Here is an 18,755-nt window from a genome sequence, read left to right as displayed (position 1 = left end):
ACTGTGGTACCTTATGAGCCCCTAGTATATGGTACCTTACGTACCTAGGGCATTGGTACTTCACAGGCCTACCAGGGGCTGCAGCATGTATTTTGCCACCCCTGGGAAGCATTCTCAATCTGACACACCAGGCCTGCTACTGCAGCCTGTGAGGTAGTGTTAGCACTCCTCACTGAGGTATAGGTTCCTATATCTCACCATACACACACACACACACACACACAAACCTATCAGCCACCCCTATTGCAGGCCCTATCAATCCTGAGGGCAGGGTGCTTGGTTTACTATGTGAGTGGGTGCTTCTGCATGAGCAGGACCCCTCTGCAGCTGGCAGTCTATTCTCTGCTGATGTTTGTGGATGCGGTTAAACCATATACTCTTAAGTGCATTATAACCTCGCTGTAAATACTAACTTTGGAATGACTGCATCAAAACATGTCATGTTTGGTGTCAAACAACTTTGAATCATACCCCCACACCAGTAACTGATGTGGGAGTATGATCCCAACCTTCTAAAGGGGATGACATGTACCCACTGTACTAAACGGTAGAAATCTCCTAGAGCCCTGGCATCACAAAATGGATGCCACCAGCACAGACACTGGGCTGCCCTCCTGTTGCTGACAAAAACTCGCAGTGGAGGAAGCCCAACAAAAGGCATCCTGTCACAGGGAGGTGTCACCACCTCCCAGACAGGATTTAGTGTATTGGAGCTGGGTGGGTGCACTCTTCGAGTGCTTTGAAGTCCTGCACTGGGAGAACAGTAGACTCCTCTGTGCATATGCCAGCTCAAACCGGTTCAGGGGCTACCTGCCCCTGCTCTGGCGCGAAACTGGACAAAGGGAAGTGGGTGTAACCACCCACTACCCTGACCCTCCTAGAGGAGTAGTCATAGAGCTAGTCCCTCCCCTATCTTCACTATAAGATAGCAAGCATTGCCAATGCAATTCAGATTACCCTGGACGACGCTCTACGAAGAAGAATCCTGGCCCTTCGACGTTCCACTATCTTTGGAAGACTAAAGAATCTCCCTTGGACTCAAGGAGTGACTCCCCTGCTTGTTGGGCACCAATAACTTCAATCAACGGTTGCAAACTTCACCGCTCCCGCCGGAGTCTGAAGTCCCTGCGGCCCCAAAAGCGGATTTCCTGACCTCTCGACGGCCATTTTGAGTCCCCAGCGAAGCTGTGGCATCTGGACCCCACGAGTGACGAGGAACTGCAATACCTGAGAACCGTGCACTGATTTCGAGTGCAAACCCTAAACAACGTTCTACGAACTTGTGCTGTGAGCCATTTGTGGCCCAAGTCCCCAGCAGGTCTTGTTCCAAAAATCAGCGGCCTACCCCGTCCCGAGTGACCGTGGGCTCCTGTGAAACTTTTCCTGTGGCGGCGTCTTCGCGATCACTTGCTGGTCTGCATCACCGACTATCTTCAGTCCACACGAGACTTGCAGTTGACAAGGCTTGTTGGCTCCAATCCGGTTGCTGACACCGTCATCAGCTGCAGATGTCGTGGGACACTCCGAATCCAGCTGCTGGTCATCGTCGATCCCTCCTGGACCTCGTGAGCGAAGAGAAAACACCATCGACGACCTGAAGCGACGCGACATCTGTGGTCATCCATCTTGCTGGCCACCGCTCACTGGCAAGTGACTTTGAACACTGTCCCTTCAATTTTCAGGTCCTCTTCATCTTCAATCCACCTTCGGATTCCAGCGGACACCTCTTCAGTCGTCTCAAGCAGCAAGTCTTCATTGGTCTCCATTGAAAACAGCATTGTGACCCGACACCAAAAGACACCTATGCACCCGGCTTCCCTGGGTGAGGTAACTGGTGCACTCCGGTGCCCAAGTGTGTGTTGGCCCTCGAAATACTTACCTTGTAAGTGGCTTGCTTGTTGACTTCTTAGAAGTGCCCTAAAACTTTGAAATACAAACCGCGACTTGCTCCATTGTAGCCTATAGGAAACCCGAGGCTGTGTTTAGACACTGCATGCGTCTCCCGTGGGCTTGTTACTTACCTGCTAACACTGCAGTAGTGAAGCCCCAGCGATTCTCAAGGCCCTAGGCTTTGTCATTTTACAAGTAGACTTTGTTAACCCATTTTCTTAGTATATGGTCTGGTACGCCCCTAGGGCTCCAGCCATATTTGTGCTTAATTTATTGAGAACTGTTGACATTTGAATGTTTACCTGACTTCTAATCTCAAAGAGATTAGTAGAGTGTGTCTTGAAATAAATACATATATATTTGATATCTGAAAGAAACACGTTAGTTAGATTCCTCACCTTAGAATATCCCCAGGCGTCAGGCTGGATCCGGAAAGATTTTTGTGGCAATACCCCTTGCTCGTTGCTAGGCGTCTGCGGCTCCGCGTCCGTCGTCGGCGTCGTGCGCCGGAATGACGTTGTCGGAGTACTTAGACGCTGACGTCAGTTCTTCTTTTTTCTGCGCCAGTAAGCGCCCATCCGGGAAGAGCTTACCCCTAGTCACTTTTTTACTAACTTTTTTGACTCTTTTTGGTCTATCGACTCGACTCTGGTGCCGGTAGGATGCCTGGTTTCAAAGCCTGTGACGCCTGTCATCGCCTGATGTCGGTGACGGATCACCATCGCCGGTGCCTTTATTGCCTGGGGGCCGACCATGACGCGGAGTCGTGCCTCGTTTGCCAGGCCTTGACATCGAAAGCTAGGCGGGAGCGGTCCCGTAAGCTTCTCGAGCTTCGGCACTCGGCTCCGCGCCGCTCTCGGTCCAGGAGGAGGTCCAAGGACTGATCACGGAGCCGCAGCCATAGTCATCGCTCGTCGGGGTCTTGGAAGCACTCTAAGAAGTCCAAGAGACTACTTCGCTCTTCGGACTCTCCTCACCGGTCGTGCGACTCGGCCGAGGGTCAGGGTGGTCCCACCCCCGCGGCTCCGTCGGAGCCGCAGAAGCCGCGTCCGTCCCCATACCCGCCGGTCCCTGGGACTGACGCGACTCCTGCGGAAGTCAGTGCCTTCCTCTCGGCCATGAGGGGCCTGGCTCCGCCGTTGACGCCTGTAGGCGTGCCTTCGGGCCCAGCAGGTTCGACTGGGTGACCTCGCGTGCCGGCGGCTCCGGCGCCGCAGGTCCCCGAGGGATCCAGGCTTGGATCTCGGTTGGCGCCGGTCGACCTCACGACGCCTCCTCCGCTGGCGCCGACAACGGTTCCACCTCCGACGCCGTCCCCGGACGACGTCGTTCCCCAGTTTAGCCCCGGTCCGAGCCCGACGCCGGCACGGCGCAGCTGCCGGCGCCGATTGGTGAACACTTCATCTACTGCCCGGTTCCGATCGTTCCTCCTGTTTATCGGGAATCGGATGACGAGGGCGACTGGGAGGGGTCTGATGACCCTATGGCCGCTCAGGCCCAACTTTCTCAGGACTGGGCAGAGGAATTGGGGGATGTCAGCGGTCTGGATACCTCCCCGGATGCTGGTTTCATCTCTCCTCCGACTGTGGCCTCGGAGGAGGGTGCAGCCTTCTCAGTGGTGCTGCGCGAGGGGGCCGAAGCCCTAGGGCTCGAGTTGCCTGCTGTGGCCGTGAGGACTAACTTCCTCACTGATGTCCTTCAACCGACAGCAAGCTCCACTGAGCCTCTGCTGCAGTTTAATGAGGCCCTCATTGACGTTCTACAGGGCACTTGGTCCAAGCCCTCCACAGTCCCTCCTGTGGACCGGAACGTTGCCCGGCGCCACCGCCCTGCTCCGGGCGACCCCAGTTTCCTCTCCCAACACCCCACCCCCGAGAGTCTGGTTATCCAGGCCTCAACCTCCCAATCCTCCTTCCCGTCCGCTCCTCCGGATCGGGAATCCAAGAGGTTGGAACAGTTTGGCAAGAAACTGTTCTCGTCCCTGAGTTTGGGACTGCGGTCTTTAAATACCGCTTGCCTTTTGGACCGTTATTCCCACTCTGGGATACGGTGGAGCATGTGCTGCCTTTCTGCCCGGTGGAGGTCCGGACACAACTCACTCAAGCACTTGCTGACGGTCGAGATGCAGAACGGCATGCCATACGGTGTGGACTTGACACCACGGACTCGCTGGGTCGGGCAATTTCCACCACGGTGACGCATTTTTGGGGGATGTCCAGAGTTCCCTCATGGACATGCCCTTTGATGGCACTCGCCTTTTTGGTGAGAAGGCGGACAGTGCGCTGGCTCGGTTCAAGGACTCCCGGGGCACAGCCAAGTCCTTGGGTCTTTCGGCCGCAAACTTCCGCCTTTCGTCCCTTTCGTGGCCAAGGAAGGGGCGCCTCCTCACGTCCGCCCAGCCACCGGCCGCAGAAGCAACCTGCACGCGGTCGCAGACGTGGATTCCGCCGAGGCCGTACTGGGGGTCAACGTGCCGGTCAGTCCACATCCACCCCTGCAGCATCTGCCTCAAAGCCCTCCTAGTCCGAGCTTTCAGGCCCATTCAACGCCAGTGGGCGGCAGAGTTCGCCATCACCTGCTCCACTGGCGCTCCATCACGTCGGACAGGTGGGTGCTGCAAATCGTCCGCAGGAGCTACTCCCTCCCCTTCGAGACGACCCCTTCAGCCATGCCACCGCTGAACCACCGTATGTCGGGGGATCATTTGCATCTTCTACGAGAGGAAGTTTCGGCCCTCTTGGCCAAAGAGGCCGTCGAGCGCGTTCCTCGTCCAGAAGTAGGTTGTGGTTGTTATTCCCACTACTTTCTGGTTCCCAAGAAGGGCAAAGGGGGCCTACGCTCGATCTTGGACCTCAGGAGCGTCAATGCCTTCCTCTGGAAGGACCGGTTCAAGATGCTCAGGTTCTGGCTTCCCTAGACCCTGGAAACTGGATGGTAGCGTTGGACTTGCAGGACGCTTATTTCCACATCCCCGTCCTGCCGGCCCACCGGCGTGACCTGCGGTTCACGGTGGGTCAGGAGCACTTTCAGTTCACCGTGCTCCCCTTCGGCCTCACCAGTGCCCCTCGGGTGTTCATGACCGTGATGGCGGTGGGTGCAGCTCATCTGCGCAGCTCAGGGGTTCCAGTCTTCCCCTATCTGGACGACTGGCTGTTGAAGGCAGGCTCGCCCCAGCAAGTAGTCTCCCACCTCCAGACTACGGCCGACCTCCTGCACTCGCTGGGGTTCTCCATCAATGTGCCGAAGTCGCACCTGAGTCCCTCCCAGAAGCTCCTTTTCATTGTAGCGGTTCTCGATTCGGCGTGGTTCCGGGTCTATCCGCCGGAACAGCGGGTCCGGAACATTCAGGCCCTGATTTCCATCTTCCGGCCTCTGTCCATGGTTTCGGTCAGGTTGGTGCTGCGGCTTCTGGGGCTGATGGCCTCCTGCATCCTGTTGGTACCTCACGCCAGGTGGCGGATGCGGGCTCTGCAGTGGGACCTGAAGTTTCAGTGGGCCCAGCATCGAGGCAACCTGTCCGACCATGTCCTGATCTCGGAGGGCACTGCGAACCGGCTGCAGTGGTGGCTCACGAATCGCGATTGGGTCAGCGGCAGATCCCTCTCCCTACCCCAACCGGAGCATGTCGTAGTGACGGATGCGTCCCACCTGGGATGGGGGGGCCATATGGGAGAGGCAGAGATCAGAGGACTCTCGTCTCCGGCGGACACTCTGCTCCATATCAACCTATCGGAGCTGAGGGCGATCCGACTTGCACTGAAAGCCTTCCTTCCCTCTGTCTGGGGGAGTGTCGTGCAGGTGTTCACGGACAACACCACTGCCATGTGGTATTTCAACAAACAGGGCGGGGTGGGGTCGTGGACCCTTTGTCAGAAGGCTCTGCGCCTCTGGAGATGGCTGGAACATCAGGGCATCACCCTGGTGGTTCAACATCTGGCGGGCTCTCTGAACGCCAGAGCAGACGAACTCAGCCGCCGGTGCATGATGGATCACGAATGGTGTCTAAACTCGGACGTGGCGCAAGGTCTTTCTGCAGTGGGGAGAGCCTTGGTTAGATCTATTCGCCACCGAAGAGAGTGCGCAATGTCAGCAGGACTGCGCATTGGAATTTCCAAGGCGGCACTCTCTCGGAGACGCTTTTCGTCGCGAGTGGAGTTGCGGTCTGTTGTACGCCTTTCCGCCTATACCACTTCTGCCCAGAGTGCTGTAGGAGATCAGGCGCGACCGGGCCCAAGTCATCTTGGTGGCTCCGAATTGGGCACGAAGGTACTGGTATCCCGTGCAGTAGGGGATAGTCCTCCACCCGAACCTGTCCAGCCTCCACCTCCATGCGTGGAGATTGAGCGGCGGCAGTTGATGCCATTTGACTTGCCTCCTGAAGTCTGTGATATCATTCTGGCAGCCAGGCGTCCCTCCACAAAGACGGTATACGCCTGCCGGTGGAACAAATTTGTGGCATGGTGCACAGCAAAGGCTGTGGATCCCCTTTCTGCCCCTCTTTCTGAGGTTCTCCTCTTTCTTCTTTCTTTGGCCCAGCAGGGCTCTGCTCTGGGCACCTTGAAAGGTTATCTTGCTGCAATCTCTGCTTTCGTAAGGCTTCCTGATCAGCCTTCTCTTTTCAAGTCCCCTGTTGTCTCCCGTTTTCTCAAGGGCATTACTCATATGTTCCCTCCTGTTCCATTCGTAATGCCTCAGTGGGACTTGAACCTTGTTCTTACTTTTCTGATGTGCGCTCCCTTTGAGCCCCTTCACAACTGTCCACTTCGTCTACTGACTCTGAAAACTGTCTACCTGGTGGCTATCACCTCCGCTAGGCGGGTGAGTGAGCTCCAGGCTCTGTCAGCTAAGCCTACCTTCCTTTCGGTTAATCTTGATAAGGTTGTCCTCCGGACCCGTCCTTCTTTCCTTCCTAAAGTCGTGTCTCCCTTTCACATCGGGCAATCTGTCACGCTGCCCACCTTGTTCCCGCATCCTTCAAAAGATGAAGAGAGGCTCCACCGTCTGGACCCAAAACGTGCGCTGTCATTTTATTTGGCCCGCACAAACCAGTTCCGGGTGGACGACTAACTTTTTGTTGGATATGTAGGTGCGACGAAGGGTAAAGCTGTGCACAAGCGGACCATCTCGCGATGGGTTGTGTTGTGTATTAAACTCTGCTATTCTTTGGCAAAAAAGGTCCCGCCTGTTGGGCTGCGAGCCCATTCCACCCGGGCCACTGCGGCGACAACTGCCCTGGGACGGGGAGTCCCCTTGCAGGACATCTGTCAGGCAGCGACGTGGGCTTCTCTGCACACGTTCGCCAAGCACTATTGCCTGGACAGCCAAGTCCGGAGAGATGGCCACTTTGGCCGTTCTGTTCTCCAGGACTTTCTTTTGTGATCTTGGTTCGCAGGCCCACCTCCGGGGTTGGTATTGCTGGGGTATCTATTCTAAGGTGAGGAATCTAACTAACGTGTTTCTTTCAGATGAACAAGTTACTTACCTTCGGTAACGATGTATCTGTAAGAAACATTAGATTCCTCACCGACCCACCCAGCCTCCCCATTCTGCAAACCGACATCTAGGGTTAAGGTTCTCCCTTTCAGGGCCCTAGATTTTTTGGCACCAGTGTCTGTCTCTTGCATGGCTCAGCGTCCCTGGCGCGGAAAGCTATGTATAAGAACTGACGTCAGCGCGCGAGGGCGGCGTCTAAGTACTCCATCATTCCGGCGCACGACGCCGACGATGGACGCGGAGCCGCAGACGACGCCTAGCGACGCGCAAGGGGTATTGCTACAAAAATCTTTCCGGATCCAGCCTGACGCCTGGGGATATTCTAAGGTGAGGAATCTAACTAATGTTTCTTACAGATACATCGTTACCGAAGGTAAGTAACTTGTTCATATATACCTGTGTGGTGGCCTTTTCATTTGGTAATTCAAGAGATTATAAGGTAAAACAAGCTGCTTTACATTCCTCAGAGACTTAGCCTGAAGGCTGCTCTCCACAGCTACCACTAGGATAGCTTTCTTTAAAAAGTTGTCTTAAACCTATCTACCATAAGAGTCGAATTGGACTGGTGCAAGGTGGCCACTATAACTAGTGACCAGCATATGCCAGGCCAACTTCTCACACCCGGTAGGGTGAAATCCGACCTCAAAAGACACCCCTGCATCAAGGCGCCCTGGAGAAAAGAACCTGAGGTGCACCTACGTCTCCGAGCCCTCCAACTTACCTGCCCAGCTGTTGGTTCCTCCTGGAAGTCTTCCTGAACCGAGCCTTCAGCTAAAAACCAAAACCGAAAATCCTCTTTGAAAACAGGGCACCCGACGCCAAAACAGCACTCTGCACCCGGCAGCCCCAGTGCCGCTGAGGGGTGCACCTTTTGTGCTGGCTTGTTTCTCCATTTGCCCTGAGCTAAAGTTCAGGAGCTTTGCTCCCACCGCCAAGTGACCTGCTAGTCAGCAGCCGCCAACCGAAGGCTCCCTATCCTCCATAGGATAACATTGGGCTTCAGCACTCTGCACTCGGCCGCCGTAGTGCCGCTGAGGGTGAAACAAAAGTGCATCACCGACCCTGGGGGACTATTGAGTCTAACCCCAGAACCTTAACTCCCACAATGGATAGCTTACCTTTGAAACGATAATCTACTTTTCCTCCATAGGATAACATTGACTGTTTTTCCTGAAAAAGTTTTAAAATGTGGTGTTTTGCAATCTAAAGATTCTTTAAAAATCGCCCGAATATCCAAAACGTAATTACTTACTTGGTTGCAGGAAATGTCCCAGTGCTGAATCCAGGAATCCAGTCCAGGGAAGGCATGGCTTGGCAGTTCGTGCTGGACTGTTCCCATGAGGCACAGGGTCAGACTGATTTGCATATGGCCATGTCTGAACTGGGGTGGCAGAGTGGGCTAAAGAACGGTGATGGATCAAACCCAGATCTGTTGACTGGGTGTGAGTGTTTGATTGGTTCTGATGCTCCGTCCATCATCACCCCCTTTTGTACCGCTTTGTTCGCCATAAGTTGGCAGGGTATGCTCAGACGTGAGTCCCTTGCTCACTTTGTCACTGGATTCAAGCAAGCCTGGCTGAAGACGGCTGAAATGCCAGAAACCGGTCCTAGGAAGCTTGTTTCCAGTCCAGGGAAGGCATGGCTTGGCAGTTCGTGCTGGACTGTTCCCATGAGGCACAGGGTCAGACTGATTTGCATATGGCCATGTCTGAACTGGGGTGGCAGAGTGGGCTAAAGAACGGTGATGGATCAAACCCAGATCTGTTGACTGGGTGTGAGTGTTTGATTGGTTCTGATGCTCCGTCCATCACCACCCCCTTTTGTACCGCTTTGTTCGCCATAAGTTGGCAGGGTATGCTCAGACGTGAGTCCCTTGCTCACTTTGTCACTGGATTCAAGCAAGCCTGGCTGAAGACGGCTGAAATGCCAGAAACCGGTCCTAGGAAGCTTGTTTCCAGTCCAGGGAAGGCATGGCTTGGCAGTTCGTGCTGGACTGTTCCCATGAGGCACAGGGTCAGACTGATTTGCATATGGCCATGTCTGAACTGGGGTGGCAGAGTGGGCTAAAGAACGGTGATGGATCAAACCCAGATCTGTTGACTGGGTGTGAGTGTTTGATTGGTTCTGATGCTCCGTCCATCACCACCCCCTTTTGTACCGAATCCAGGAATCCAGCACTTAGTAAGAAAAGTAACATAAAAAGTAATTTACCTGTAATTTACTGAAAAAGCCTATTCATTCCAATGTACTGTATTTGCTAAGTGCTGCATCTCATGTAAATCACACAAAGTAAAAGTTCTATTGCATTTTCAAACTGTTCTATATTCAGCAACTTATTACTGAAAAGTATTTAATGCTTACCTGTGCCAGGCTTGCTTGGTTCTAAAAATGAAACCGTATATGTTTTTTATATGTAAACAATTGGCCTAGAGTACAGCTACCACTTTAGAGAGTAAGGTTATATCTGAAAGAAACACGTTGGATTTCTCACCTTAGAATATCCCCAGGCTGGATTTGGAAAGATTTTTCGTCAGCAATACCCTCGCGCGTCGCTAGGCGTCGTCTGCGGCTCTGCGTCCGTCGTGATCGCCGGGATGACGTCGTCGGAGTACTTAGACGCCGCCCTCGCTCGCTGACGTCAGTTTTTCTTTTTTCCGTGCCAGTAAGCGCCGATCCGGGAAGAGCTTACCCCTAGTCATTTTTTGACTAACTTTTTTGACTCTTTTTGGTCTATCGACTTGACTCTGGTGCCGGTAGGATGCCTGGTTTCAAAGCTTGTGACGCCTGTCACCGACTGATGTCGGTCACGGATCACCACCGCCAGTGTCTCTATTGCCTTGTGGCCGACCACAATGCCGAGTCATGCCTCGACTGCCGGGCCTTGACTTAGAAGGCTAGGCGGGAGCAGTACCGCAAGCTCCTAGAGTTCTGGCAGTTGGCGCCGCTCAAGGTCCCGGTCGAGGAGGAGGTTGAGGGACCGGTCGCGGAGCCGCAGTCATCACCACTCGTCGGGGTCAAAATCTTCGCGCTCCGGTAAGTCGAAGCACAGCAAGAAGTCGAAGAGGTGACATCGCTTTTCTGGCTCCCCTCGCGCGACTGGGCTGAGGGTTCGGGTGGCACCACCCGTGCCGCTCCGTCGGAGCCGCAGGAGTCCCGTCCAACCCCATACCCTCCAGTCCCTGGGTTTGACGCTACTCCGGCGGAGATCAGGGACTTCCTCGTGGCCATGAGGAGCCTGGCTTCGCTGTCGACGCCTGCTTGCGCGCCTTCAGGCCCCGCAGGCTCGACTGGGAGGCCTAGCGAGCCGGCAGCTCCGGCACCGTCGTCTACTCCGGTCCCGATGCCGCAGGCCCCGCGGGATCCAGGCCTGCGTCCCGGTTGGCGCCGGTCGACCTCACGACCCCTCTGCCGGCGCGACCCCCTCGGTGCCGCCTTCAGACGATGCCATTCGCCGGATTAGTCCCAGTCCGGGCCCGGCGCCGTATCAGACGCCGATGGGTGACAGGTTCATCTTCTGCCCGGCTACGATCCTTCCACCTGTGTACCAGGAATCGGATGACGGAGACGACTGGGAGGGGTCTGAGGACCCTCTGGCATGGCAGGGCCAGTTATCTCAGGACTGGGCAGACAAACTGGGGGATGCCAGTGGTCTTGATATTTCCCCTGACACTGGCTTCATCTCTCCTCCTTCCGTGGCTTCGGAGGAAGGTGCTACATTTTCTGTGGTGCTGCCCAAGGCGGCCGAAGCCCTTGGGCTGGAGCTGCCTGCTGTGGCCGTGAGGACTAATCTCCTCACTGAAGTGGTCCAACCGCCAGCAAGCTCCTCGGAGCCTCTGCTGCATTTCATTGAAGCACTGGCTGACGTTCTGAAGAGCACCTGGTCCAGGCCCTCCACAGTTCCCCCTGTGGACCGGAACGTGTCCCGGCACCACCACCCTGCACCGGGCGACCCCAGTTTTCTGTCGATGCACCCCACGCCCGAGAGCCTGGTTATCCAGGCTTCTACCTCCCAGACCTCCGTCCTGTCCGCTCCCCCGGATCGGGAATCCAAAAGGTTGGAACAGTTTGGGAAGAAACTGTTCTCTACACTTAGTTTGGGGTTGCGGTCTATCAACACCGCATGCCTTTTGGACCGTTACTCTCACTCCCTGTGGGATACTGTGGAGGACCTGCTACCCCAGTGTCCGGAGGAGTCCCGGACACGGCTCGCCAAGGCTTTTGCCAAGGGGCGGGATGCGAGACGGCATGCAATCCGATGTGGACTGGACACAACGGACTCGCTAGGCAGGGCAATGGCGACCACAGTGGTGATTCGCAGCCACGCCTGGCTCTGAGATCCACGAGTTTCTCCGGGGATGTCCAGAGAACCCTCATGACATGCCTTTCGATGGCCTTTTTGGCGACAAAGCGGACAATGCGCTGGAGCGCTTTAAGGACTCCAGGGCTACGGCTAAGTCCTTGGGCGTCTCGGCCCCGCGCCCACAGACTTCCGCTTTTTGTCCCTTTCGTGGCCAAGGAAGGGGCGGCCCCTCACGTCCGTCTAGCCACAGGCCGCAGAGCCAGCTTCAACGCGGACGTGGAATCCGCCGAGGCGGAGCTGGGGGACAACGAGCCGGTCCGTCCACATCTACACCGGCAGCATCCGCCTCAAAGCCCTCCTAGTCCGAGCTTTCAGACCCATTCCACGCCAGTGAGAGACAGAGTTTGCCAGCACCTGCTCCACTGGCGTACCATCACATCGGACAGGTGGGTGCTGCAAATCGTCCGAAGGGGCTACTCCCCCCCCCCCCCCCCCCCCCCCCCCCCTTTTAAGGCGACCCCTCCAGCCATGTCACCACATGTTGGGGGATCACTTGAAACTTATGCAGGAGGAAGTTACTGCCCTCTTGGCCAAGGGGGCCATCGAGTGTGTTCCTGGCCCAGAAGTAGGTCGGGGTTGTTACTCCCACTACTTTCTGGTTCCCAAGAAGGGCAAAGGGGCCCTGTGAGAAAGTGGCTCTGTATATACTGTTCCTTAATAGGTACAGGGTGTACAGAGTCCACAGTCCCCAAGGGTTTGACAGGGGCTAAAGTTAGATATAACCTTGCTCTCTAAAGTGGTAGCTTGGTCGAGCAGTAAGGCAGTATCAGAGGACAGTGTAAAGCATTTGTTGTACACACACAGTCAGCAAATGGTCTCACACACTCAATAACTGAACTCTAGGCCAATGGTTTATATGTAAAAAAGATATGCTGGTTTTATTTTAGAACCAACAATTGGATTGAAAATATACTTTCTCAGAATGAGATGCTTTATATAAATACTTTTGCAATATGCAATTGACTTTTGTAAACAGTTACAAGTGGTTGCAATAGGCAACTCTATTTTAAACACAACAATGCATTGAGCGCAATGGAAACTTCAAGTTATTTGCAACAGATTACTTTTGGAATTCCAGGACTGGATCCTAGATTCAGTCCTGGGTCAGCACTTCGAATCAAGTGATGAAAGTCGACTAAATTATTGTGATGATTTGTAAACAATATTTAGCTATTTTAAAAGTTGACACTTAGAAAGTATTTCATAGAAAACAGTCAATGATTCCCTATGGCAGAAAATTCAAGTTACAGGCACAGTATGTTCTCGTTACTTTTGTAATCCAGTACTGGGTGTCTAGACTCAGTACTGGGACCTTTATCCAAAACAGGTAAGTAATTACGTTTTCAGATATTATACGATTTTTAAAGAATATTTAAAGATTGCAGAAATTGACGCTTAGAAGAAATTTCACAGAAAAACAGTCAATGATTTCCTATGGAAGAAAATTGGGTTACTGGTAATTACAGTTGTAAGTAGTTTTCAGAGTCAGTGCTGGGCACCAAGATCCAGCACTGGGAGCTCACCTAATAGCAGGTGAGTATTTTCGGCTGATTTTTGGTGAATATTTTTAGTTTTGAAAAAGTCCACACTTAGAAGAAATTTCAGGAAAAAGCCAGTCAATGTTACCCTATGAAGAAAATAGAGTTATCGGTTTAAAGGTAAGTACTCGACTGGCAGAGTTGAGGTTCTGGGCATAGACTCAGGGGTCCCCCAGGGTCAGGTAGGTACAGTTGGTTCACCCTCAGCGACTCTAGGGCGGCCGGGTGCAGAGAGAGTTAGGCCCAATGTTATCCTATGAGGGATAGGGTGGGCCTTGGTTGGTGGCTGCTGACTAGCAAGCCATGCTGCTGTGGGAGCTGGGCTCCTGGTCACTTACTCGGGGCAAGTGAGGAAGTAGGTAGGTGTAGAGATTGCACTGCCAGGGCCACTCGGGTGGCTGGGTGCAGGGTGCTTTTGAGCCTTCGGGCACTCAATTGATTTAAATGGGAAATCTCTGGTTTAGAAAGACTGCAAGCTCGGGGACGAGGATTCTTCAGGTGCCACCACCACTTCGAGAGGTAAGTTGGGTAGTTGGAGGTTAGGTAGGTACCCCGGGATTGGGCACAGGGGGCCGCGGGGCGCTGCGTGCAGGGGTGCCTTTTGGTGTCGGGAAATCTTACCCTCTGTTGATCGCGGTAGTGGGGGCACCTTGTTCTGAGGCTGCAGGCTTCTTCAGGAGTGTCGAGGGAGGTCCTTGGGTGCCGGACTCGGGGTCACAGTCGCCGTGGGGTCGTCCTCGTGGTCTTTGGTCACTCCGGCACTGGCCAGGCCTGGCTGGTGCAGAGTGTGCTGGGTTCGCGGTTCCGGGCTGCTGCCAGGGATTAGAGGTAGGTTTTGAGTAGAGCCTCTACTCATGGGAGTCCCAGCGGCTTAGAGCCAAAAGGTAGCCAGGTCCTCCGGGGTTTGTGAGGTTGCTGGCCACAAGAGATGGCGGGTTGGTGCAGGAGCAGGTTCGAGGGTTGACAGGCCGGTAGGGCTGGGGCCAAAGCAGTTGATGTCTTCCTCTTCTTAGCAGCTGCAGGGCAGGTCTTCTTTCTTCTTGCTCTTCTTTGTATTTTGGAATCTGGGGAAGGAAGGTTCAGGGTGCCCCTAAATACTAGATTTAGGGGCGTTACAGGTAGGTGAAGGGCAGGGACCAATGGGTCCCTGTCCTGGGGTGGCTACACCCCCTATCCTGCCTCTCTCCTGTGGGAGGGGGGCAGTAGCCTAGTCCTGATAGGGTAGGGCTTCCCATCTTCAAGATGGCGAGAGCCTGGAGATGTGCTTCACCTCGCCTCCCCCACCTGAGGGGTGGGGTTGGCAGGCTGGCACATCCCCTGTCCTTATTTGGGGTTTCCGGCCAAAGCTTCTGGCCAGAGTGGGGGGTTGCCGTGGCCTGTGGAAGCTCAGAGGCGGCATGCCTTTGAAGCTTCCCCCTGCCCATCCTGGGGGAGGAGATTTAGCACCTCGCCAAGGATGTGCATTGTTGCAGGCCCAGGAGAGCAGGGGCTCTCCCACCCAGGGGTCCAGCAACATGTCTGCTGTGTGGCAGCCTAGGCAGCCTCAGAGCAGACGTGGATTGTAGGTTAGGTTTAAGGGGGCATCTCTAAGATGCCCCCGGGGGTGCTTGGTACATTAAATCCCACACTGGCATCAGTGTGGGTTTAATGTGCTGAGAAGTTTGATACCAAACTTCTCAGACTTTAGTGTTGCTATTATGGTGCTGTGGAGTTCGTATTTGACGAGCTCTCAGCACCATGTACTCTTAAATGGCAGCACTGCACTTGCAGTGCTCAGGAATGGACCTGGGTACTGTAGGGGCACAGGGCTCCTGCTCCTATGCCCACACCATTGGCATAAGGCACCCAGCTAGAGGGGTGATTGATGTATGCCATGGCAGTGTAGGTGATGGGCATGGCACACAGGGATGTGTGCCATGTCGACTTTGTTTTGTCTTGCACCCAGACACCCAGCCTGCAAAGGCAGTGTGTGTAAGGGTACAGGGCCTCTAAGGGTGGCACAATGAGTGCTGCAGCCCTTAGAGGTCTTCACTGGTCACAAGGCCCTGGGTACCTAGGATACCATTTACCAGGGGCTGACGTGGCCAGGGTTTGCCAATTTGGGTTTTGTGTGTTTTAGGGAAGGACCATAGGCCCTGGGCACCTGATTGAGAGGAGCCCAGGGCACACTCATAGTACATTCAGCAATTCACCTGAGGGGTGGGGTGGGCAGGCTGGCACATCCCCTGTCCTTGTATGGGGTTTCCGGCCAAGCTTCCCGCCAGAGTGGGGGGTTGCAGTGGCCTGGGGAAACTCCAAATGGCGGCCTGCCTTTGAAGCTTCCCTTTGCTCATCCTGGGGGAGGAGATTTCTCACCTCACCCAGGATGTGCATTGTTGCAGGCCCGGGAGAGCAGGGGCTCTCCCACCCAGGGGTCCAGCACCGTGTCTGCTGTGTGGCAGCCTGGGCAGCCTCAGAGCAGACGTGGATTGTAAGTTAGCTGTAAGGGGGCATCTCTAAGATGCCCTCTGGGGTGCTTAGTACATTAAATCCTACACTGGCATCAGTGTGGGTTCAATGTGCTGAGAAGTTTGATACCAAACTTCCCAGGCTTCAGTGTTGCCAATATGGTGCTGTGGAGCTCGTGTTTGACAAGCTCTCAGCACCATGTACTCTTAAATGACAGCACTGCACTTACAGTGCCCAGGAATGGACCCGGGTACTGTAGGGGCACAGGACTCCTGCGCCCACACCATAGGCGTAATGCACCCAGCTAGAGGGGTGGCTGACATATGCCTTGGCAGTGTAGGTGATGGGCATGGTACACAGTGATGTGTGCCATGTCGACTCTTTGTTTTGTCCTGCACCCAGACACTCAGCCTGCAAGGGCAGTGTGTGTGTAAGGGTACAGGGCCTCTGAGGGTGGCACAATGAGTGCTGCAGCCCTTAGAGGCCTTCCCTGGCCACAAGGCCCTGGGTACCTAGGGTACCATTTACTAGGGGCTGACATGTGGCTAGGGTTTGCCAATTTGGAGTTTGTGTGGTTTAAGGAAGGAACATAGGCCCTGGGCACCTGATTGGCAGGAACCCAGGGTACACTCAATCGAAGTACATTCAGCAATTTAGCAAAAAGTGGGGGCATACCATGCAAGAAAGATGGCACTTTCTCACACCTGCTTACCAGCAGCCACCAACCGGAGGCTCCCTATCCCTAATTGAAAACATTGGGCCTCAACACTCTGAACCCGGCCACCCTAGTGCCACTGAGGGTGTAACAAGAGTGCATCACTGACCCTGGGGGACCCCTGAGTCTAACCCCACAACCTTAACTCCCACAGACAATAACTTACCTGTGAACCGATAACCTGTTTTTCCTCCATAGGGTAACATTGACATTTTCTTCCCTAAAGTTTCTAAGTGTGGAGTTTTGAAATTTAAAAATATTCTTTAAAAATTGCACAAATAACCAAAATGTATTTATTTACCTGTTTGCAGGAAAAAAATCCCAGTGCTGAATCCAGGTATCCAGCACGGAGTTTGAAAAGTAACGTAAAAAGTAACTTACCTGTAATTTACTGAAAAAGCCTATTCATTTCAATGTTCTGTATTTGCTAAGTGTTGCAACCTACTGCATCCCCTGTTAAAGAACAATTTCTACTGCATTTTCAAACTGTTCTACATTTAGTGACTTATTGTAGAGTATTTAATGCTTACCTGTGCCAGGCTTGCTTGGTTCTAAAATAAAACAGTATATGTTTTATACAAAAACAACTGGCCTAGAGTACAGTTCCGGAGTGTTAATTCATTTGCTGACTGAGTGTACATCAAATGCTTAACACTGTCCTCTGATACTGCCTTACTGCTCGATCACTCTATCACATATGGAGTAAGGTTCTATCTAACGTTAACCTCTGCCTACCTCTGGGGTCACCTGGACTCCATACACAGTATACCTCATTTTGGTGTAGTATATATAGAGCCAGTTTCCTGCACTCTTTAATTGTCCTTTGTATCCATGTTTGGCCTTATCAGAGTAAAGCTTAAGTACCGGTGTTCATGTGTGTAAGACGTCACTGTAGTGTTTTATTATTGCTGATGTACTAGAGTGCTTTAAAACCTTACTGAGTCTATTTGAAATATTTGAATAGGACAACAATGTAATGTCCTTTACTTTTCCCAAATTTGGCCAAGACTGGACTATTGAGTTTATCCGTGGTGTATATTATGGTACCCTTCCTTCTTGACTGCTCAACTCTTGCTATTTGGAGAGTATTCTGTGGAAAGGCAGTACTCCTCAGTGATTTGGTGTGCATTGGCATTTTAGTTCTACCAGCTATAGACAATCTTTTTAGACTACCCTACCTCTAGGAAAAGGCTTCACAAAATAGTTTTGGAAATAGCAATACTATTGCTGCAGCATAGTGACATTTTTCACTTGGTCATGTATTTGCTTCTGGCACTGAATCACTCCGCTCTAAATGATCTCTTCTTTTGCAGGGTAACATGGACCAGGAGCGACTGAAGAAGCAGCAGGAGCTAGCAGCTGCAGCACTATATCAGCAGCTCCAGCACCAACAGTATCTGCAGTTAATGAACAGGTTAGTCGTTGTGGGCGTGGCTAAAGAGTCCCTGTTTCCACTGACCTTCAATTCTTTTCTGAATAGTGCGATTTAATTTACTTGTCGGTGCCATTAATTTCATAATATACCAGCAAGGGTAAATAATTTACTTCATGCAGCATTTTTGTTGCTCAAACGCTGTACTTCCTGACTTTCGGTTATTTGTTTGTTTGTAGAGCTGAATTGCAGATTTGAAATTCTGATCCTTATGACTAAGTTACTGTATTACATTTCATCAAATTGGCTTTGCTGGGCTGGTAGGAGCTCATGCTCTGTTTCAGGTGTGTGAGAGCATTGCCGTTGTTGACTGTACAGTGCATTCTCGGCAACACTTTGTTGCTCTCATTTTATTACAGCACCGAGAATCCTAAGGTTCGAGGCATGTGGGCTGCTGAATTCATATCTGTGCATAGATCGCCGCCTAGTGTTGGGTCCGGATGATTGCACATTGTTGTCCTGGAAGAGTCTTCGAAGTATCACGAGATAGGTGGCTCCTCCCCTGGACTACAGTGCGCATGGGCATCCTCTCCATCCTTAGATTGTTTTTTTCCGCCATTGGGTTCGGATGTGCTATCTTAGCTCAACTTAGGAATATTCAGTTTAAGGCCAAAAGGCCTTTAGTTTTCGTCGGTACAGTTACCGTTCGCTGTCGACTACTAGCTTTAGTGCTCCGCACCTTCTTCCAACTTTCAGACCGGTTTGGTCCGAACATCGAAGTTCGATCGACGATGGAATCGAGGACTCCATTCAAGAGGTGTACGTTATGCCACGCGAAGTACCCTCATATCGACGTCCACCCAGTCTGCAATAAATGTCTCTCGCCGGATCACGACGAATCGAAATGCATGGCCTCTGCACGATTCCGATTTCAGAAGA

The 18,755-nt window shown here is 53.0% G+C and overlaps 1 protein-coding gene across 3 annotated transcripts in view; it reads left to right on the top strand.

The window, feature by feature from the left end:
• GIGYF1 (GRB10 interacting GYF protein 1) overlaps positions 1-18,755 on the top strand; it is a 1,351,771-nt gene that overhangs the window by 778,849 nt on the left and 554,167 nt on the right. For all 3 annotated transcript variants that reach the window (XM_085637593.1, XM_085637592.1, XM_085637591.1), the window contains exon 17: positions 17,758-17,858. In XM_085637593.1, the coding sequence (XP_085493719.1) occupies positions 17,758-17,858 (101 nt within the window). The remainder of the gene's footprint in view (positions 1-17,757; positions 17,859-18,755) is intronic.

Source organism: Triturus cristatus, chromosome 12, assembly GCF_964204655.1.
Source record: "Triturus cristatus chromosome 12, aTriCri1.1, whole genome shotgun sequence".
Classification (NCBI taxonomy): domain Eukaryota; kingdom Metazoa; phylum Chordata; class Amphibia; order Caudata; family Salamandridae; genus Triturus; species Triturus cristatus.
The sequence above is the reverse complement of the archived record's forward strand: the minus strand, read 5'-3'. Positions and strand labels throughout refer to the sequence as shown.